This window comes from Rhodnius prolixus, unplaced genomic scaffold (assembly GCF_049639745.1).
Source record: "Rhodnius prolixus isolate KJV_2025 unplaced genomic scaffold, Rpr scaffold_6, whole genome shotgun sequence".
Lineage (NCBI taxonomy): Eukaryota > Metazoa > Arthropoda > Insecta > Hemiptera > Reduviidae > Rhodnius > Rhodnius prolixus.
Window position 1 is genome coordinate 43,550,180 of NW_027411634.1, and position 22,913 is coordinate 43,573,092.

Consider the following 22,913-nt stretch of genomic DNA (forward strand, 5'->3'; position numbering starts at 1 on the left):
TATTTCTTAGTGATTTTCACGAAAATGTTTGCTGGCTTTTCTTTATACAAATAGATCCAACAATTTTTTAAGTTGAAAAACACCTATGAAAATTAATTTCCACATTTTAATGATTTTAGTGTGCAGATCACCATCTAGTAAAAAAAATATATAGAAAAAGAAAATCAAAGATTTCGTTTTTCAAACGTTAAAAGCAAAGTTACAAAAAATAACAGTACACCAAAGTAAACTTGCTTCTGCAATTATTGCTTTCTTGTCAGTGTTTTGTTAATCAGTTACAGGTAATCGCTTTCAAAGAAGCAGTTAGTGGATGCACTATAATCTAAAATGTTTACAGGATGTTGCAGAAGGCCATGGAAACAAACTACATCAACATGAACTGCGTAGATCCGTTAGGACGAACTGCGCTGCTGATGGCTATTGATAATGAGAATCCAGAAATGGTTGAATTGCTAATTAAACACCGGGTAGAAACAAAAGACGCTCTGCTGCATGCAATCTCTGAAGAGTTTGTCGAGGCTGTGGAGGCTCTCCTAGAACATGAAGAGTCTATTGCCAAACCTGGACAACCAGCGGTCAGTTCTTTTATAACATACTTCTTGTGTGTGTGTGTGTGTGTTTTTTTCTTAATTTGGATATTAATCAATTCATTTGTCTTAATAAACCTCCAACAACAATTCAAAATTTCTGGGTTTAGTGCATACAAAGAATACTCATACAAAGAAAACAAACCTACAAAGAATGTTCACATAACTTGTATCACATTTGAACCTTTCACAATAATGGATTGGCGTGCCAACAATGTGTCACTTTGGACGTTTTAGACTGGTTAGGATTTTACATATCTGGCTTTACTACTCTTGTTCTTTCAAGAAAAAGCCCTGTTCGTTTAATAAAGATACAACCATACCACTTCTATAAGAAAGGCCTTTACACCATGCCAAAGCACAAAACATGGTTATCATGATCTTCACTTGAATTATTAGGAGCCTGGTAGCTCGTTGTCCACCAGTAAAGCATTGTCAAGGTTCCAGCAGTCACTGAAAAGGGACTGTAATGAACTAGAGTGACTTGTTTTATACATAATAAAATATTTATAATTATAAGAATTGCAACTGAGCTCGACGATTTTGATCACGCGATTACCCTCGATAAAAGGCATCAAGCCTTTCTGAAAAAAATGTTTTGAATAAAAGTGATAAGATTATTACTTACTTTTAAAATTTATAGTTATTTATATTCATATTATTGTTAGCAAAGACAATAATATTTCGGGTTTTTTGGTTTAAAACAAACCTTACAGTTGAATTGCAAAAAAGTAGGTTGGATTGTTGATCTTGGCATGCCTGATTTTGCACATGTTTATGCATTTACAAGGCATGTTTATTTAAGGCCTTCCGTATGGAAGAGGATTGTGCCGCTTTGCCGACACAATCTCCTACCCTTGCAAATTTCTGAAACTTTGGTCCCAGTTCCGGAGACGAGTTGCCGACTTTACACCCTGAAGAGATCACCTGAGAAGATCCTGGATTTGAAACCAGGTGCCTTACTTGTAGATTTTCTCTTTCTAGAAGCTTCTTACACCTCTTTATTTGGTAATGGACAGCGTTCTCTCGCTCCACACACTGCCAATAGGCAGTGATAACTCGAAAGAATAATAAAAAAGACTCGAATCTGAGGAGTTGATGCACCTGAAGTTAAGGTTTAAAAAAAAGTTACACATTGAACCAGGCAGCTGTTCACCACTTCTTTAAGCTTCTACCTAAATAGATTATTAAACTTAGCTAATGAAGCTGCTGGTATGTTGTGTTGCAGAGTTGGGAAGCGTTGCCCCCAGACACGGCCACGTTCACTCCGGACATCACTCCCTTGATACTAGCTGCTCACCGGGACAATTATGAAATAATCAAAATTCTGCTGGACCGAGGTGCCACGTTACCTATGCCGCACGCCGTCAGGTACCTCTATTCGTTGTTCTTATTTTCGCTCTTTCAGCAACATGATTTCATGATAATAATAATAATTCTAATAATTAATAATGATTCTTTCATCATTAGAAAACATTTACATACGTTTGAAAAAGTTTGTGTTTTATTAAAATTTTCTATCATTTAAGTAATTTTCCTGCATTACATTTTCATTAATAGTAGTAATTTAGAATTTATAAGATGTCACAAACCCAGGCCATTTTCATATACAAAATATTGGTTCTGTAAAGAATAGCACACCATTTAACTTTGATTGGTTATAATAGGAGGTATCATCATCAAATCTTTAAAAATCCTTAAATAACAGCCATATGCAAAAATGTTATTTAAATTTTTCGGCTGGAATAATATTTTGTCAAAATTTCCTCCACAGAGAGCCACCTACAAATATGTTCTCATCTATTAGGTTTTATCACTATGATATCAGATGTTGACTCTTTTCTACAGTAGGTAGTTGGTAAGTAAATCTAATTAAGTAAAACAAAAAACAAAACCCTTTTACTCACTACGGCCACAATTTACCCTGAGCGTAATGTAACCTCGCTATGCTACTGAATTTAGGTTAGGAATGTGGTTAGTTGTGAAGTTTGAAATGTAGCTGGTGGTTTTGCAGGTGTGGCTGCGATGAATGTGTTACCTCCAGGCACGAAGACTCTTTACGACATTCTCGTTCGAGGATACACGCTTACAGGGCCCTGGCCAGCCCTAGTCTGATTGCGCTCAGCTCTAAGGACCCCATTCTCACCGCTTTCGAGTTATCCTGGGAACTGAGAAGACTTTCATTTATGGAACATGAATTTAAGACTGAATACCAGGTACAAATGAAACTTCATTCGGAGTACGGCCAATGTAAAAACTGAAAATTGCTTTTACCGGCAACCATTCCATTATATTTAGAATAAATTCAATGAGCGTGACCTTTTCAGCTGTGCGCTTCCTAAGTCCACCGCTATATTTCTCGAATATAAAAGTAAATCAGATTTCAACCAATAACGTTGTAAAACGTTTCCATTTTTATGTATTTATCTCGTTAATAAACAAGCAAGTAATTGGTGCGGGGAAAATTTCATAAATTCGAATTTTCCAAGAGATTCCATGTTTTGAAGAGGATTTGAGTCTCTACTGAAAACGAAATAAGCCATTATTATAATTATTATTATTTCATCTACTAAAGTTTTCTTACTTTAATAAAGGAATTTTATTTTTAATTTTTATTTAATTGTAGGTCAGGTTTAGTGTTTATGTTTAGTAAATAGAAGGCTTTTTGCTATTATTTTATAATGAGGGTTATGTTTTTGTTTGGTTTAAAGTTTATTAGTTCGTGTTTTGCTTGTTTTGTTGTATTCTATTGTACCCAATGTAGGCTATAATTTACATATGTATGTAAATGGTTCCATTAATTTCTTCTAAAGTATGTTCAGGGTTAAAATATAGTTTGTTTTTAAGTTTCATCAGAGTATTCTTTTTTTGTTAAAACATCTCTGCAGATGGACCCAGTTCTATTATTTTATTTTTTTAATGATTTAAGGCACGTCAACATCTGAGGTTATTGGCGCCCGGAGCTTTCTTCAGTGCACTGCCGACCTCCGGACAGTGTTCTCTCGTTACAGACAACACTGTCCATCACCGGACAGTGAGCTATAAGAAGCTCCTAGGAAGAGAAAAAAATCTAAGGGTCAGCAGCTGGATTCGAACCCGGGACCAGTTCGCTAACCGCATAGCTAATCCCTTCCCTATTATTTTATTTGAATGTAAGAGTGAAAGGAAGGAATTTTGCCTTCGACTCACTAAGCTTCTGTCGCATGTGAGTAATAAAGCCAGGTGTGTCAGTAACCGGCATCAGTGACCAGGATTATGGAGGTAGTCAACTTCTTCACAGGAAGAGCTCTTAGTCCCTCTAGTAGACAGATTTTCTATGGAGATGCCAGGTCAGGTGGCTCAAGTCAAGATATTAGCGTTAAGAAGATATTGCATTGCAAAAAAGTGAGAGTGAATGAGCAATTAGTGAAGACCTTGCGGTCTTAAGTCCTAAACGCATTCTAATGAGGAGCAAGTTTTTATTGCTAAGAAAATCTATACAAGATATCGTTTATTGTTTGTTGCATTTCATTTCAGGCAATTTGTACAACACAAGTAATTTTTTGTTTTTGTTTATAGATTCTTATTTTTTTTTTTTTTTTGCGCATCAACAGCTGAGGTTATTAGCGCCCGGAACTTTTTCCAGTGCACTGCCGGCCTCCGGACAGTGTTCTCTCGTTACAGACAACACTGTCCATCACCAGACAGTGAGCTGTAAGAAGCTCCTAGGAAGAGAAAATCTAAGGGTCAGCTGCTGGATTCGAACCCGGGACCTCCGCGTGGGAGTCCAGTATGCTAACCGCATAGCTAATCCCTTCCCTTATAGATTCTTATTATTAACTATTTGGTTTTTAATTTAATTTTATATTTAGGAACTTCGCAAACAGTGTCAGGACTTTGCCACGGCACTTCTAGATCATACGAGAAGTTCCTACGAACTAGAAGTACTGCTTAATCACGATCCTACAGGACCAGCGTTTGAGCATGGCGAGAGGATGCATCTAAACAGACTGAAACTGGCCATCAAATTCCGCCAGAAGAAGGTATATATTTGTTTGTCCTGTCACTATGGAAACTGTGTCAAGATTTCATAACTCCGTTCTATTCAATCAATCTGATTACAGTTTGTCGCCCATCCAAACGTACAGCAGCTGTTGGCCTCTATTTGGTATGAAGGGCTGCCAGGCTTCAGGAGACAGAACATGGTCTTACAAGCTTTACAGATCATTAGAATAGGGACCATGTTCCCCATCTTCTCCCTCATGTACATTATTGCACCCCATTCCAAACCTGGACAAACTTTGAGGAAACCATTCATCAAATTTATTTGCCATTCCGCCTCCTACTTTACATTTCTATGTAAGTTTTTTTATTATTTTGCAGATGAAGTGTTACTAAATGCATACGTAATGATTGTGACCAATGTTTTAATCAGAGTGATCGATCTTAGAGCGTCTTTCGACTCAAACGAGTGGTTGGCGCTTGGCTCACACTTTTCCTAATTGAGTTCGTCTCGAAGGAATGTACAGGTCCTTTGATTGCTTACTAAATTTTAAGGATTTTTTTTTGTTTGTAGTGAAGTTTTTGTTTAGAAATTTAGAAACAAAGATAGAATACTCATTGGTTTCATTGGGAAGATTCTTGGGATTAACCTCCTTAAGTGAATGAGTGGCTTTAAAAGACTTTTTTTAACTTTTTAAACTCTCAGTCGTATTAAATTGAATAAACCAATTTCTACCCCCGTTGCCGTACGTATTACCTTTCCAAACTCTATATTCTTTACAGTGTTACAACCCTCTGCTTCATTGTTTTTATTAGTCTCTCTTTTCACGAATATTAAAGTCAAAATAGCAAGTATTTTATAAATGACTTCGTATCCTCTTCGAAGCCAAAAATGGCTCACTTGAGGCGTCATTCCAACTGGTTAGTCTCTGCTAGGCGTCTGGCACCTCTTCTTGGGTACCATCTTTACTTCCTTCTTTCTAAACCAAATTCCTTTCTTGATATTGAATTCTTTGGATAGAAAAACTTCAATTACTTATTTATCTTGCTGAATTAATTATTTTGCGGTAATAAAAAAAATAATTTCCAGTCTTATTAATTTTGGCGTCGCAGAGGATAGAAACGCTATTAGATTGGACCACAAACGGAGAGAGCGGAAATCTGACGGAAAGCGTAATTAAATCGGAACCAACAAAGAGAGGCTCAATGCCAACCATCATTGAATGGCTGATATTGGGCTGGGTGGCAGGTATCTACCAAGTACATGCATTGTGTATAGAAGAGCTTGCTGTAGGACTAAAAGTAATATTTTGTTTGCAAAGGGCTCATGTGGAGCGAGGTGAAACAGCTGTGGGATGTAGGGCTGGAGGATTACCTGGCCGACATGTGGAATGTGATCGACTTCATCACCAATTCCCTGTATGTGGCTACGGTCGCCCTGAGAATCGTCTCCTACTATCAGGTATCTTATCCACATTATCCCCAATCTTTTTATCTTGTGTATATTCCCTTTGTTTTCTTTCTTTGTTAGGAGCCACAACTGTAGGGTTAGGAACATTTTGCTTAAGAGTTGGTTGCAAAGTCATTTCAGCTTCCTCTCTAAGATTAAAGGGTGCATAACTACCCATATAACACACATGTATCCGCTAAATACCTAATTTCTAATTTACCATTGAATACGAGGTGTGGCTATTAAATAACGAGACTGATGCTGCTACAGAAGAACTATGCATGCGCCAAATCCTAACGCCCGACAGCTGTGCAGCGTAAAGCCTTCTCTTTCGATTGGAGCGTCTCACATGTTTGTAGAGAAATCTGTCTGACCGGAACCGTCGTTTGTGTAAGAGCTGTTAGTTTCGTTTTGCCGAAAACAGATACTACACTTGTAGTAGAGCAACGAGTTGTGAAATTTCACATCAAAACTTGGTAAAACCTTATCTTTTATTAAAAGAAGTTTATGGCGATGAATGGTAATCACATGCGTGAGTTTTTGAGAGGTTCAAGCGTTTCCAAGATGGCCGAGAAGACGTCGGAGATGATAACTGCCCGGGTTGCCCTTCTAGGTCCAAAACGGATGAAAATATCGATTATAATTAATCAATATTACTACCGCTATTACTATCAAGGTGCTTGCTCAACTCCGTGAAAGAGTAAGGAAAAAACGACCTGATTTGTGGAAGAACCAGTCATGGATTCTCCATCAAGACAACGCGCCGGCTCACGCTGCATTGTCTGTCAAGACGTTTCTAGCCAAGTACAACATCCCAGTTTTAGACCATCCGCTTTATTCGCCGGACCTGGCCCCATGTGACTTTAATTTGTTCCCCGAAGTCAAATCTGCATTAAAAGGAACACGATTTCAGTCCGTTGAAGCTGTGAAAGAAACAGTGGCAAGCGTCATGCAGGAGCTCACAAAAAAAGACTTCCAGCACTCCAGCACTGTTTCGAACAATGGTAAATTCGCATGGAGCGTTGAGGGATAGGGAAGGGGTGTATATTGAAGGTGATAGTAACTAAATATGTATAAATTTAAAATAAAATGTTTTACAGCAATAGTCTCGTTATTTAATAGTCACACCTCGAATGCCTACGTATCACCGATAAAACATCTTTATAACGTGTAGCAAATAACATTTAAATAGTTATTCTAACTTATTTAATTCAACATTTATTACTTTCAAAATGAGGAGCGAGGACCCTCAGTCGTTCAGTTCTCGAAGCGATGTTAGGGTGGGTAAGGTATGCAGTGACTTAACTTTGAAGTTGCAATGTTGAACACAGAAGGACTGCCAATAGAATATAAGCAAAAGTAGTGTGTACTTTAAAGAACAATGATGATTTATTGACGCTCAGTGAGGTGCAAATTCTCAAATAGCAGATGTATTGTATTATTAATACAACTATAGGAGAGTTCTATAAGGTTTGGTCGTCAAAAACTGCAAGTAAAAGCGTTATATTGAAAAACACCCAAATTTAACGATTTTTGTCCTGGTATACAAGAGAATTTTTTTTTTGTAAAAACGTAAATTTGATAGGTGTCGAGAGAAAAGTAGCCGAAAATTAGAAAAAACAGCATTTTCAAAACTGTTCTTGTTGTTACTTTTTTTGTAAACAATTTTCATGAATGAGGTACGATTCGATTTGGAATTTTATGTAGATTGTCTTCGGGAATCTGGATGCTTTACATCAAATGGGAGAGGAGTTAGCCCCTTGTATGTAAGGCACCCTCCCTCCAAAATTATTATTAATAATAACTCTGTAAATATTAGTCCGATAGGCAGGATGGTGGGGTTTCAGTACATCCCAACGTGACCTTAAACTGCTATCCTGTTGTACTGCAATCGTTCAAATTAATACGCATGAATGAATTGTCATTCAATTCGAACTTTTATGTAGATATCGTTTTTGGAGCCTCGATGCTATATACTTAAGGAACGGATTTGGCCCCCACGTAAAAAGGCCCAATCTTAAACTATTATTCAATAATAACTCTGAAAATCTTTTCCATATTTTAATAAAATGTTCGCAATTTGATTTTTCTTGGTCTTTTTAGGGAGAAGTACTGTAAACTGTAAACGCAATTCCATTTTTTTTTAAGAGGAAGTACTCTATTCGGGGTTTCAATTCTAATTTGGAATTTCCGTTTACAAAAAAATAAATACCTTCAACTTTTATTTCAAATGATTAACTTTAAAAATTTAGTTTTAGACAGCAAATCTAAGCATCATTTTAAATCATCTCTCCAGTTGTAGATTAAGTTCTGCTGGTGCAAAATATCAAGTTGTAATGAAAGTATTGCTTATTCTAAATGTTTAAATAAAAAGAACAAAACTAAACCGGATATGCAACTTAACTGAATAGAATTATAAAGGCACAAAATCGACAAAAGGTGCACAAATCAGCAAGTGCCTAGCATTTCATTTGTAATTTCATCCACTTAGAACCGTTTGAAAAGGCTTTTGTGTTTTATTAAAATTTTCTATCATTCTAGTAATTTTACTGCATTAAATTTTCATTAATATGTAGTAGTTTAGAATTTATTAGATGTAACAAACCCTTATGCAGGCCACTTTCACTTACAAAATATTGGTTCAGTAAAGAATAGCTAACCATTTAACTTAGATTGGTTATAATAGTACGTATCATCATCAGATCTTTAAAAATTGTTAAACAACAGCCTTATGCAAAAAAAAAAAAGAGAACATACAAAATGGCGGGGAACATTATATACAAATATAAATAAGTAAACTTAGCATTATATATTTTTATGAATTTTCCCGAAATAAATTATTTTTAATTATTAGAAAATATATGGGTTATATTTCTGCGATTTTTTTTTTTATCTAGGCGCATATTTATTTTTGTTTCTGTATGTAGGAAGAAAAAAAACATGTACGTTTGATGGAAGTGGTAATCGTGGAATGAATGTTTCGAGTTGATGATTGCTCTCGCGAAGTAAATAGAAGAAGTGGAGTCTAGGGCGTCCGATTCGTTATCTGTACCGCTGACAGAATAATAAATAATTATTACAATTGCATGTCATTAGAAGGAATGTATTGGCTAGATGGAGTAGAGAAACTGGAATCTGTGAACGAGTTTGTGCAACCCTGCTATTGATTCAAACCCAATGAATGCAAAGGGCGACTTCACTACTACTTGGTAATGAAGTTCTGCTTCTAACTCTCAGTTTCCCATCGAAGATGAAGCCACTTCTACTACTATACCGTAACCGTAACATTCTATTAAGTAAGAACACCTTACCAGTACCACTACATTAAATAATGATTCCTAACAGTTAGATTTAGTCTTTCTGGAATTCTCCCATTATTTTAAACTAATTATTACTGCATACGACGTACTTGAAGAATGCTTAAAAATCGTTCCATCCCGAGGGCCCCTGAGATAAGAAGACCCCAGACCAGAAAGCGAACTTTTTACGCATACCGTATTAAAGAGTTGTAAAGATATAGTCTCGAAACTCTTATGTCTTAATGAAACTTAAAGCACTTAATGAATTTATTTTATTTCTCCATTGGTTTTCTACCATTTATTTTCAACCATTGATTTACGAAAGAGATGAGGCATTCTACAAAAATGGAACGAATTAGAAACGAAAATAGAATACTCTGAGAATAATGCATAAAAAATAAAACACATATTTATAGCTAAGAAAATTGGGTTGTATATAAAAACCGAACGAACATTAAAAGTAAAACAAATTTGTTTGGGCTTTAAATTAGAGTGGGCGATATTTGTAATTCTCTTTATCTGCCCACTAAATTTAATTGTACATTAGTTCTAACAATTGTAAAAGTGTTGCAATTTTGTTTTATAATTTTTTGTTTGTGTAATTTTATTTTAACTTATACAAGCTATCCGCTACTTTGGAAGGCACAAAGCACAAATGTAGGGCTTGCTGTTTTTATTTAATTCTAAGAAATCAGAATGTTTATTTTAGTGTTGGCTGACCATTCATTAGCACTTAGCTGTCAATCCCTTAATTACCTTCAAGGGCATTCTTTGAAGTACACATAATTGCTGAAAGCTTTAAATTTCTTGTCATTTTTAAAGAAAGGTTTTAGAATTATATTTTTAAATCATTTTCTAAAGCTCGTTCTCATACCTTACTTGAGTTTTCTTTACTTTAATTTCATCATATTCACTTTACCGGAAGTAATTTGATTGCAGGTTCAGAAGCATAGCGACCCCAGAGCTATGGACATCCCCAGGGAGGAATGGGATACGTGGGACCCCATGCTTATATCTGAAGGACTCTTTTCTGCTGCAAATATATTTAGGTAAAAGTAATAGATTTTAAGACGTTTCTTCCGGTTTCGGCGTTCATATTACAAGCCATGCGTTCTTCCAGTTCTTTACGCTAAATTTAACGAATGATGTAAATTCATTCAGTTCTTAACCCAAAGTTTTCTATTCAGAAAGTTTGTTTATTTTTAATATACATGCACTTTAGGATGCAACCCTTATACAACGGTCCTATCGGACAGTTTTAATTAGATAGCTAGATAGACAAAGCTTAAAACAAGAATAGAAATTCATAGTAATTGGGAAAACATCAACTGGAATCTAATGGACAAATTGCCAATGCCTAGGGAAAAAGCCGCTCTCAACTCGTTCACTAGATTTAGTTTTATACGCACATACTATACAGGGTGTCCCAAGGTATATGGATAACGACTTTTTCACGGAATCTAAGATAGCTAGAAAGTGTCTCCTGGGTTTTTAATCTCCTACAAAAAACTACACGTGTCCCCTGAGTTTTTTGTTAGAAATCCAAATTTAATTTGTAAATTTTTTTCGTTGCTTCCAGAAGCGAGATATAAGCCCTAACTTCATTTTTTCAAATGGGGAGGTGTGGTTATTATTTAAGAAATAGATTCCTCTATTTATTTAAAGAAAAATTTACTTGAACGGTTTTTTTCTGTGAGCAATATTTTACAAGTTATGAATGAAAATATGATTCTTACAAGAAATTTCAAAATTTTATGATTGAATAAGAAGAAAAGTACTACATATTTTATTATAAATTTTACCCCTCATTAATATTACAGATCATGCTCGAAATGGCCTCCACCATTAGAGATGCATAGACATGCTCTTTCCTGCCAACTGTCCCTTACTGCCAAAGAAATAGATTCGGCCTTAACCGAGTAACACGCATCTATTATTCTCTGCTTTAGTTCATCAACAGATGCAATCCCGGCATGATTCTGATACACCTAGATTTAGAAACCCTTTTAGATAAGCAGAAATAAGGAAATAAAGAAAAAGTTATGAATAATCACCTTGTTTTTCAGGTAACCTCAAAAGAAATAGCCCATAGGTGTCAAATCCCATGAACGAGGTGGCCACTGAATCGCCTCCCGCGTCGATATAACACGCCCATCAAATTGCATATCGAGAAATCTCTTTACATGCCTGATGGTGTTATATCGACACGAGGGGCGATTCAGCTATACTGAAAAATACTATTTACAATTTTTTTTTACTAATTTTTCCCCATAGGTATTTTATAAATTATCGAATAATGCAATAAAAATTTATATCGTAAAAATATCCAAAATAAACATGTTTTGAACATTATCTTTCCGGTATCATACTTCTAATGTAATGCAGAATCAAAAAAATTAACGAAATATTTTCCAAAAATAAAAGAAAGTAAAATCTAGAGCATTGAATGAAAGTGAAAAAGCACCATTTTATGTATTGGATAGCTGTGCTTTTATTGGTGAGGGAGTGGCTTACGGTGTCCTACTTCATCAGCTACAGCCCGCCTACTTTACACATCTGTTCGCCAATCAGATTAGCCAATCGTTTTTGGTAATTATTTCTAGAAAAAATACTATTTAAATTTTTTTTACTAATTTTTCCCCCATAGGTATTTGATTTTCTATCAAATGATGCAATAAAAATTGATATCGTAAAAATATCCAAAATAAACATGTTTTGAACATTATCTTTCTGGTTTCGTACTTCTAATGTAATGCAGAATCAAAAAAGTTAACGAAATATTTTCCAAAAATAAAAGAAAGTAAAATCTAGAGCATTGAATGAAAGTGAAAAAGCACCATTTTATGTATTGGATAGCTGTGCTTTTATTGGTGAGGGAGTGGCTTACGGTGTCACTACGTCATCAGCTATAGCCCGCCTACCTCACACATCCCGTTTCGCCAATGAGATTAGCCAATCGTTTTTGGTAATTATTTCTAGAAAAAATACTATTTAAATTTTTTTTACTAATTTTTCCCCCATAGGTATTTGATTTTCTATCAAATGATGCAATAAAAATTGATATCGTAAAAATATCCAAAATAAACATGTTTTGAACATTATCTTTCTGGTTTCGTACTTCTAATGTAATGCAGAATCAAAAAAGTTAACGAAATATTTTCCAAAAATAAAAGAAAGTAAAATCTAGAGCATTGAATGAAAGTGAAAAAGCACCATTTTATGTATTGGATAGCTGTGCTTTTATTGGTGAGGGAGTGGCTTACGGTGTCCTACTTCATCAGCTACAGCCCGCCTACTTTACACATCTGTTCGCCAATCAGATTAGCCAATCGTTTTTGGTAATTATTTCTAGAAAAAATACTATTTAAATTTTTTTTACTAATTTTTCCCCCATAGGTATTTGATTTTCTATCAAATGATGCAATAAAAATTGATATCGTAAAAATATCCAAAATAAACATGTTTTGAACATTATCTTTCTGGTTTCGTACTTCTAATGTAATGCAGAATCAAAAAAGTTAACGAAATATTTTCCAAAAATAAAAGAAAGTAAAATCTAGAGCATTGAATGAAAGTGAAAAAGCACCATTTTATGTATTGGATAGCTGTGCTTTTATTGGTGAGGGAGTGGCTTACGGTGTCCTACTTCATCAGCTACAGCCCGCCTACTTTACACATCTGTTCGCCAATCAGATTAGCCAATCGTTTTTGGTAATTATTTCTAGAAAAAATACTATTTAAATTTTTTTTACTAATTTTTCTCCCATAGGTATTTTATAAATTATCCAATAATGCAATAAAAATTGATATCGTGAAAACGTCCAAAATAAACAGGTTTTCAAAATTATATTTCTGGTTTCATAATTCTAATATAAAGCAGAACCAAAAAAGTTAACGAAATATTTTCCTGAAGTAAAAGAAAGTAAAATCTAGATCATTGAATGAAAGTGAAAGAGCACCATTTTATGTTCTGGATAACTGTGCTTTTATTGGTGAGGGAGTGGCTTACGGTGTCACTACGTCATCAGCTATAGCCCGCCTACCTCACACATCCCGTTTCGCCAATGAGATTAGCCAATCGTTTTAGGTAATTATTTCTAGAAAAAATACTATTTAAATTTTTTTTACTAATTTTTCTCCCATAGGTATTTTATAAATTATCCAATAATGCAATAAAAATTGATATCGTGAAAACGTCCAAAATAAACAGGTTTTCAAAATTATATTTCTGGTTTCATAATTCTAATATAAAGCAGAACCAAAAAAGTTAACGAAATATTTTCCAAAAGTAAAAGAAAGTAAAATCTTGAGCATTGAATGAAAGTGAAAAAGCACCATTTTATGTACTGGATAGCTATGCTTTTATTGGTGAGGGAGTGGCTTACGGTGTCACTACGTCATCAGCTATAGCCCGCCTACTTCACACATCCGTTCGCCAATGAGATTAGCCAATCGTTTTAGGTAATTATTTCTAGGAAAAATACTATTTAAATTTTTTTTACTAATTTTTCTCCCATAGGTATTTTATAAATTATCCAATAATGCAATAAAAATTGATATCGTAAAAATATCCAAAATAAACATGTTTTGAACATTATCATTCCGGTTTCATACTTCTAATGTAATGCAGAATCAAAAAAGTTAACGAAATATTTTCCTGAAGTAAAAGAAAGTAAAATCTAGATCATTGAATGAAAGTGAAAGAGCACCATTTTATGTACTGGATAACTGAGCTTTTATTGGTGAGGGAGTGACTTACGGTGTCACTACGTCATCAGCTATAGCCCGCCTACTTCACACATCCGTTCGCCAATGAGATTAGCCAATCGTTTTAGGTAATTATTTCTAGGAAAAATACTATTTAATTTTTTTTTACGAATTTTTCTCCCATAGGTATTTTATAAATTATCCAATAATGCAATAAAAATTGATATCGTAAAAATATCCAAAATAAACATGTTTTGAACATTATCTTTCCGGTTTCATACTTCTAATGTAATGCAGAATCAAAAAAATTAACGAAATATTTTCCTGAAGTAAAAGAAAGTAAAATCTAGATCATTGAATGAAAGTGAAAGAGCACCATTTTATGTACTGGATAGCTGTGCTTTTATTGGTGAGGGAGTGGCTTACGGTGTCACTACGTCATCAGCTATAGCCCGCCTACTTCGCACATCCCGTTCGCCAATGAGATTAGCCAATCGTTTTAGGTAATTATTTCTAGGAAAAATACTGTTTAAATTTTTTTTACTAATTTTTCTCCCGTAGGTATTTTATAAATTATCGAATAATGCAATAAAAATTGATATCGTGAAAACGTCCAAAATAAACAGGTTTTCAAAATTATATTTCCGGTTTCATAATTCTAATATAATGCAGAACCAAAAATGTTAACGAAATATTTTCCTGAAGTAAAAGAAAGTAAAATCTAGATCATTGAATGAAAGTGAAAGAGCACCATTTTATGTACTGGATAGCCATGCTTTTATTGGTGAGGGAGTGACTTACGGTGTCACTACGTCATCAGCTACAGTCCACCTATTTCACCCATCCGTTCGCCAATGGATTAGCCAATCGTTTTAGGTAATTATTTCTAGGAAAAATACGATTTAAATTTGGTTTACTAATTTTTCCCTCAAAGGCAGGGAAGAGCATGTCTATGCATCTCTAATGGTGGAGGCCATTTCGAGCATGATCTGTAATATTAATGAGGAGTAAAATTTATAATAAAATATGTAGTACTTTTCTTCTTATTCAATCATAAAATTTTGAAATTTCTTGTAAGAATCATATTTTCATTCATAACTTGTAAAACATTGCTCACAGAAAAAAAACCGTTCAAGTAAATTTTTCTTTAAATAAATAGAGGAATCTATTTCTTAAATAAAAACCACACCTCCCCGTTTGAAAAATGAAGTTGGTGCCTGTATCTCGCTTCTGGAAGCACTGAATAAAATTTACAACTTAAATTTGTATCTCTAACAAAAAACTAGGGACACGTATTTTTTAGTTTTTTTTTCTAGCTACATGTCTTAGTTTCCGAGAAAAAGTCGTTATGGTACCCAATACCTTGGGCCACCCTGTATGTGTGTGTGTGTGTGTGTGTGTGTGTGTGTGTGAAGCATGTTTCTCACTTACAGAAAGTGGTACAGATTACTCAGACATCTGAGTTGAGTGAGGTCCCGCTATCTCCTCTCATAACTGTTATCTCTCATAATGGTTATAGATACTAAATAAAGATTGATATTCCCAGCAAGGAAATAACGGCACAACCCCGTTCCGAAAATTATATGTAAAAATTGAAGTTTTCCAATAATATGCTATAAAAAAATGTAATGTAAGGTAGAGTATAAATGTTATTTAATAAATTCCGATTTTAAGATTAATGGTTATCTCTCCTACAACTGTATACAAAAAGAAATCTATCTCTTTTTCGTATTCTGAACATATTGTATTTCTTTAATCTGAAAAAGCTTGATTGCAAATAACAGTGAGTGAAGCCTCTCCTAATTGATAGAATAGAGGGAGTCACCGATTCAACTGCAATAGAATAGCAGAAGAAGAGTGATTGAACACAAATAATTACAATTATCTATTACAGGACATACAATTGATCTGGCGAGTTCAGTCACTACTTGAGAAAAGTCACCCAATTCTTTATTGTGACTGTCTTCTTGAAACTAAGTCTGAGAATCTTAATTCCGCCCTAAGACACTAGCGACTATTCCTCTACTGGAAATTACATATTAAGTCTTGCTTTAAATTACAATATATTATTATCTATATGATACATTATTTAAAAAAACCTATAAAGAATACGATGTGGGTTATTGCTTTAAATTTGTTGGATTCTTACTCGTTTTTAGTCCCCCCTTTACTATTACCATCGTTATCACCGTTACTATCATTTCCACCGTTATTATTATAACCTCTATGTCCATTAGTTATTTTTGTAGTAGAATAGCTATAAATAGAATTCAGTAAATGCTGTAACAATATTGACATTGTTATTGTTATTTCAGTTCGTTAAAACTGGTGTACATATTCTCGGTAAACCCATATCTTGGACCGCTGCAAGTATCTCTTTCTAGAATGGTGCTGGACATCATGAAGTTCTTTTTCCTCTATGTACTCGTACTTTTTGCATTTTCCTGCGGTTAGTCACAATATTATCTAATTAGCATGTTTATTAATTTCATTTCAGATGAAAATATCTTTGTATACATTCCTTGTATATTTGTTGAAGGTATGAACCAATTATTGTGGTATTATGCGGATATGGAGAAGAAAAGGTGCCCGAATGCGACAACAACGTTCGATCCACGGCATCCGAATGATCCGGATGCTTGTTTAGTTTGGAGAAGATTTGCCAAGTAGGTGATTTCTTTCCAATATTATAGCTGGCCGCTTGTAATAATCATATTCATGCAAATTCCAAATTACCAAACTTTCTCTAGCCTCTTCGGTGAACGACATTCAATTTTTTTTCTTCGGTTTTGCCACCAATGGTTCCACTAAAGTAATAAGTGGTCAAATGAAAAATAGGCTTTTATATGATATTAGTGGATGGGACAAGTTGGCCCTTCTTCTACGGGTTCAAGGATTTTAAAAGGTTGTGTACCTCCGGGTAAACGAACTGGCTGCATTTCATTACTCTATCGAACTGAGGTTTAAAATTTGCCTTGAACCTAGCTCCTTTTTTTTTACTTTAACAATTATTATCAATTATTTTCATGTCGATACAGAGTTTCTATCTGCTAGCTTCCTTGTAGCTGGCGATGCTCATTCTCATGATGTTAGATGTACTTTAAAAGAGAGCCTCTAATATAATTTAAGTAGAGGTTTCCCTAATGTGTTTTGGCTGTAGCTATTTTGGAAGGCCGGATTTGGGGAACAGTTGGGTAAGGCTTCGCTTGTCTTACATTTCTGTGTAAAGCAGTATAATGAAGATAAGAATTTAAAGTGCTTCAAATATTCGATGATTGAATTTGTGGATTAGTGAAAATTTGCGGTTGAGCGTTGAGAATAACAGTCTGAGAAAGGCATTCGAGAGTTTTATCCGGCACAACGCTAATCTAGTGCCCTGCTGCTGCAGTCTAGATGATTGGCGTTGTGCTTCCTCACAACATCATTTATTTTTCATACACAATTTTATTCGGTAATCATAAGAAATAATTCAATTAATACAACAGCTGCTGCAAAACTATCAAGCACTTATAAGTGATTACGCAATAATACGCAATAATTTAGTGTCTAACAGCTGCTGTCTATCAAACAGGATAATTTATAATTTAATTTATCTCATTTGCTAGCGTTGGAAATTTAAGTTTTATGTAATAAACAACTTTAATTTTAATTATTTTCATTTAATTTTACTAATGTGGGACTTAGATTCTCCTATAGGTTGCCACGCAGTATTCATGTTATGTAAATAATAATTGATTACCTATCTGATAACAAATTTTTTTTTTTTAGTTTATTTGAAACTTCGCAGACACTGTTTTGGGCAGTGTTCGGCCTCATTGACCTAGACAATTTTGAATTGGCAGGCATCAAAACTTTTACAAGATTCTGGGGCATGCTCATGTTTGGAACTTACTCAGTCATCAATATAGTTGTGCTGCTGAACCTATTGATTGCCATGATGAATCATTCCTATCAGCTAATATCGGTTAGTAAAACTATTTATTTATTGCTATTTCCAGTATTGTTAGTTGGTAAACAGAATGGAGCATACAGTAATACTTGTGACGTCAGATTGTATGCGATTATGAATAAATTTGATTCTAAAAGCTGTAGTCAAATTTGTAATAAAAGCTGTTAATAGTAGTTGGATATCTCAAAATATGAACTTCAAACTGTAGGTAAAATTGACTTCTATCAAGAATAATAATCAAATGCATTTTAAAAATAAACAAAACAATAGCAGAAATTTGTAATAACTATGTTACCAAAGGCGCTAATGGCCATAGACGTCGATGCGCCGGCAAAAAAAACAAAAAACAAACTATGTTACCTGAGTAATGGCAAAGAATTATATCTCTTTAATTACCATTGTATTTATAAAAAAAGTTGCTTAGATTTGAAAGAAGATTACCTAAGCATTAATTGTAATATGTCTATCTAAATTAAGAGTTATAATTCAGTGCATTTGAAAAAGTTGTTTAAATTTATTTTAGAGTATTGTTCCTCATTTTCGGGGACTGATTCGTTAATCCAAAAGGAAGAAAGAATATTGCCGGTTTCAGTCATGTTTTGTTTAAATTTATTTTATTTAATAATAATGAGAGATATTAATTTGAGTATTAAGCAGGTCTATTCCTTCAGTACTTCTGTCTGGTTTGAAGTACGGAGTTTGCGCAGTGAGTTTGGTATTCCGAAATCAGGTCAGAAATCAAACCGATTTCAAACCTTGTACTAAATTTAAACATTTTCTGACCAAAATCCAAATAATGGTTATGTTTAGTAACATTTATGCTTACACACAATTGGTTTTAGAAAGAGGAAACTAGTGAAAGTTTTGCACAAATTAATATTTATCAACAATCATAGACTATTTTCGGTTTTGAATTGGGCAATTTTTCATGTCAGCCTATGACAAAATTTGATGGAATGAATTTTTTTTTAAATTGTGCTAAAAGTCGTTAAAAACGGCTTAAAACACTATTTTAAACTGTGATTTCCTTAACTGTTAGTCAGTACACTCTTTGGTTCTCTGTAAGTCCCAAATATTTAACTTTGATGTTGGTTTTGAGATTTGAGAAACAGTTGACGAAAAATTGGAAAAAATTTGTTTGAATACTGATGGAATCCAAACTCTCAGTCCGCACAATTGCAGTCAGACCTTTTAGGACACACCTTTTGTTACATTTTCTGCTTGAAAGCCCCACATTAAGTTAGTTCGGAATTAATTTTCCAATTGATACTGAATCGGGAATTATGTAACTAAAATTTTATAACAGGCAGTTAGATGCAAAAATTTAATTTTAAATTCTTGTAGTGGTAATAATACCTTTTATTTTTTGAAATAATATAAAATATAATAGTTTATGTTGTGGTTGATGGCATGAAAAAAACCAATCAAACCAATTTAACAGTAATTTACCAATTTAATTTTTATTAGCCAAATGCTCTTATGTTTATTGCAGTTATTATTTATTATTGTTTAGCTTAGTTTAGTATTATTTACTGTCTACATTGCTATGTTCATTTAATTTTTAAAACCAGGCTAGCTCCTGGTTTAAAGTATGATATATGATGAAACGATGGAATACTTTTATATAGGAGAGGGCAGATATCGAATGGAAGTTTGCCAGGTCTAGGTTGTGGATCAGCTACTTCGAGGAAGGAGGCACTGTCCCGCCCCCGTTCAACGTGCTTCCATCGCCTAAGAGTGTCTGGTACTTTTTAATGTGGCTGCACAGAAGGTTCTGTGGCCAAAGTCGAGCTGCTAAAAAAGAACATATGCGCACTATTAAGGTAGCAACTTGTAATTGAAACCTCCAAATTACAATTAATTTTTTTTTTAAATATAAATTGGGCGCCGGCTTAGGCTTAATAAACAGCCCTCCCAAAAAATCCGATAAAATTATCAGTTTTTATTTAACATTTATCTGATTTCTACTGTCATCCCGTCTGAATTATTATTTTCAATTATTTCAGTTTATCGGAAAATTTGAAAATGAATCAACAAAACCGAAAACAAATCTAACTGTGTTCAAATAGCATACATTTGCAGACAAGTAATTAAGGACGCTCTAAGAATAAACGAACACTACATTAACTAAATTATACTAATCTAATAGTAACCAATTTAACAGTAACGTTCATAACTAATAATAGTGTAATAGGACGTGTAAGTAGTTACCGATGTATCTAAGAATGGCCGGATTGGTAGTTTCATTTGGAAACAACTTGCAAAACAAGTATCCATTTTGTTTGGCCATTGATTTCTGTTGCGTGTTAAAATTCAATCTATTTCCAGGATTGCTGACTTCCTTAAGTTAAACATTCCTTATGGTCGTCATTCCTAATGGCAGATCAAGTTCATTCCTTCTACTGTGCCTAGATGTGCGCTATTACCTACCTCTGCTCATGGTAGGTTATGTGTCCAAATCATAGTCATTAAGATATTTTGAGCAATTTAAAAATGTATTTCATTTCAATAAGTTTATACCACTGCGAATCCGAACTAATATAATAATATTAGGTATGATGGACCTCGACCTGAGTTTAGTTTTTACGCATAGAATTTAAGGTCAATATGTAGAGTGGGTTGTAACTTTTGTAATATAGTAGGGAAATGGTATAATTTTGTTCTGTATGGCTTGATTCCGTTTTCTATATAAAGGTTTGGCATTTCCCAAATTGAAGTTCGATGGTGACCAGAATGATTATCTGTGGCCTTGAATACATCTTTTAGTTTTCATTTCTAGTTGAGATTGTCTATCGAGAAAAAGATTAACTAGAGAGTATCTAGTTTTCCAGGAGAGGCAAGGTTTCGTTACTGGGTGGATATTACGCAGTAGCTAGCCACTACGAATGTCATTTGCGGTAGCTGGGTCCATATTGATGTGTAAGTCCGAGTAAACTTCTCTGGTACATTCATGCCTTGAAGGGCTTTAGTCACTTCGTCTGGGAAGTATACGTAGACATCAGATAATAACCATCAGACAGACTTCAGTTTGAAGAGGAATTTCCGGCAGTCTCCTACCATGCGCTCTTCTTCAAGTGCTTCGCTGGCTGCTGCTTAGCAAGCCCTACATTCTTATCGCTTTGAATCGGGTTGAAACATATTTAAAAAGTTTGTTGCTTTGTTCGTTACTTGTTTTACAAGAGACTCATTAATTTCACTTACTTCTGTGGTATGGTGCACATTGCGAACAATTATTCCAAATGGTTATCTATAGGTGAGTGATACGTATAGAATGGCCACTTCAGTACATTCCTGAAGCTAGCTGTTTTTAGGTTGATAGTAACGGCATTAAAAATGGTTTTACATTTGAACTGGCCTTCAGTTATTTGATCCAAGAATTTTCACTAACTTACTCATGCTTTTAAATAAATAAGTGGTAGACTGAACTCAAATTCTCCTATCACGTGTTTTTGGAATTTACGTGAGAGGTGAAAGAATAACTTTTAGGAGAGGGGTTGTTACCTCTTTCATTCGAAATAATCTTTGCACGATCTTTATTCTTAGATTTGTGTTTTATTAAATTTTTATTCTTAGATCTTGTACTTCGAGAAACGATTAACCTGGAATTTCATACTCGGCTAATGAACTGAATTAACATAACAGAGATAAACTTTGGAAAAACTACTAGACAAACATTCGACACTGGCTTTACGTAACAAAAGACAGCTATACTACTCACTACTAGCCCCGGAATAGAACTATACGGAACAGCCACATATTCGAACCTTTATCGCATCCAATCCCTACAATCCAAAATCTTACTCACCCTACTTAAAGATAGATCCTTTCTTCGTCTCTAACCATACTACTATAATTGACCTCAAAATTCCCCTCGACTCGGCCATATCCGGTTTCCTAAAATCCATTCCCAACTACTCTCTCTCAGAATCCTTTATTTCAAGCTTTCTCAACCTCCACCCTCCCAATTAATCCTCCACGACGTTTAAAACGTCGGTGGCCTCACGACCAACTATGTTTGTAGCGTCAACCGTCTAGTGTGAGAGCTGTGAACTTCCCGCCATGATGGCATATTACGACTGCCATCGCTGGATGGCTGCCGTTCACGCCAGTAATGTCGGTGTGTTGTGCTTGTAGGCCTTAAGCCTATCAGCGCATTCATTTATGGACTATTACGAGTCATTTTTTTTACTTGTTGCATTTATTTCTGTACAGTTGTAAAAATTTCAATAAAGATAAAAAGATTTGTGCTATTATTTATGAGGCAGTAAATTAGATACTGGAAGATGTAAGCAAAATAAATGTAAACTGTATATGAAGAGTAGAATAACTAGTTGGATGATATCTAATATTAAGCTTGATGTGTCCCTCCTACTTGGCTGCCCTCACCCGTCCTTAATTCCCACCCGTTCCTTCAATTTGTTTTAGCGCAAGGCCAAGCAGGCCAGCGAGCGAGACTTCCGCTACCAAGTGAGTACTTCTACCCTCAGTTTTTCTTTTCTTTTTTTTAACTTTTATGTGATTTTTCTAACCACTTACTTTGTCACTTGGGGACACCGTTAATATCAATAGCTTACATTTAACTAGTAATATCCATAGTTTAAGCTGCGACTACTATTTATTGTTCATGAGCAAAATCTAGTTTGCAGTTAGCTAGCCCCTTGCCATCTTTAGTGCATAGTGGATGCTAAATTTTGTGGTTGTACGAGTGAAAGCTGATGCCAAAAAAAAAAATTGGATTTTTTAGGAGATCTTTAATGTAAAGTAAAATCTTTTCATTAAATTGGTTCCTTTAGTAAAAAATAATAATAATCAAAAAGGGTAGTTGGATGAAGATGAAATTAGCTTCCTTCTAATATCTGAAAGAAATTATTCAAAATGCAAGCTTAGATAGAACTATTACATAAGTATGGAACCAGTCGTAGTTTCACTAAGGTTTGATT

At 34.4% G+C, this 22,913-nt stretch overlaps 1 protein-coding gene across 16 annotated transcripts in view; it reads left to right on the forward strand.

Annotated features, from left to right (window-relative positions):
* Nucleotides 1-22,913, forward strand: part of Trpgamma (Transient receptor potential cation channel gamma) — a 141,536-nt gene that overhangs the window by 96,303 nt on the left and 22,320 nt on the right. For 13 of the 16 annotated variants that reach the window (XM_074139930.1, XM_074139928.1, XM_074139921.1 and 10 more), the window contains 13 exons: nucleotides 338-575; nucleotides 1,816-1,958; nucleotides 2,602-2,803; nucleotides 4,439-4,609; nucleotides 4,691-4,925; nucleotides 5,659-5,817; nucleotides 5,891-6,030; nucleotides 10,257-10,366; nucleotides 16,340-16,473; nucleotides 16,564-16,690; nucleotides 17,793-17,988; nucleotides 19,602-19,796; nucleotides 22,399-22,440. In XM_074139930.1, the coding sequence (XP_073996031.1) occupies nucleotides 338-575; nucleotides 1,816-1,958; nucleotides 2,602-2,803; nucleotides 4,439-4,609; nucleotides 4,691-4,925; nucleotides 5,659-5,817; nucleotides 5,891-6,030; nucleotides 10,257-10,366; nucleotides 16,340-16,473; nucleotides 16,564-16,690; nucleotides 17,793-17,988; nucleotides 19,602-19,796; nucleotides 22,399-22,440 (2,092 nt within the window). Of the gene's footprint in view, nucleotides 1-337; nucleotides 576-1,815; nucleotides 1,959-2,601; nucleotides 2,804-4,438; nucleotides 4,610-4,690; nucleotides 4,926-5,658; nucleotides 5,818-5,890; nucleotides 6,031-10,256; nucleotides 10,367-16,339; nucleotides 16,474-16,563; nucleotides 16,691-17,792; nucleotides 17,989-19,601; nucleotides 22,227-22,398; nucleotides 22,441-22,913 lie in introns of those variants that run through there. The other 3 variants (XM_074139934.1, XM_074139933.1, XM_074139935.1) reach the window with 3 other exon arrangements.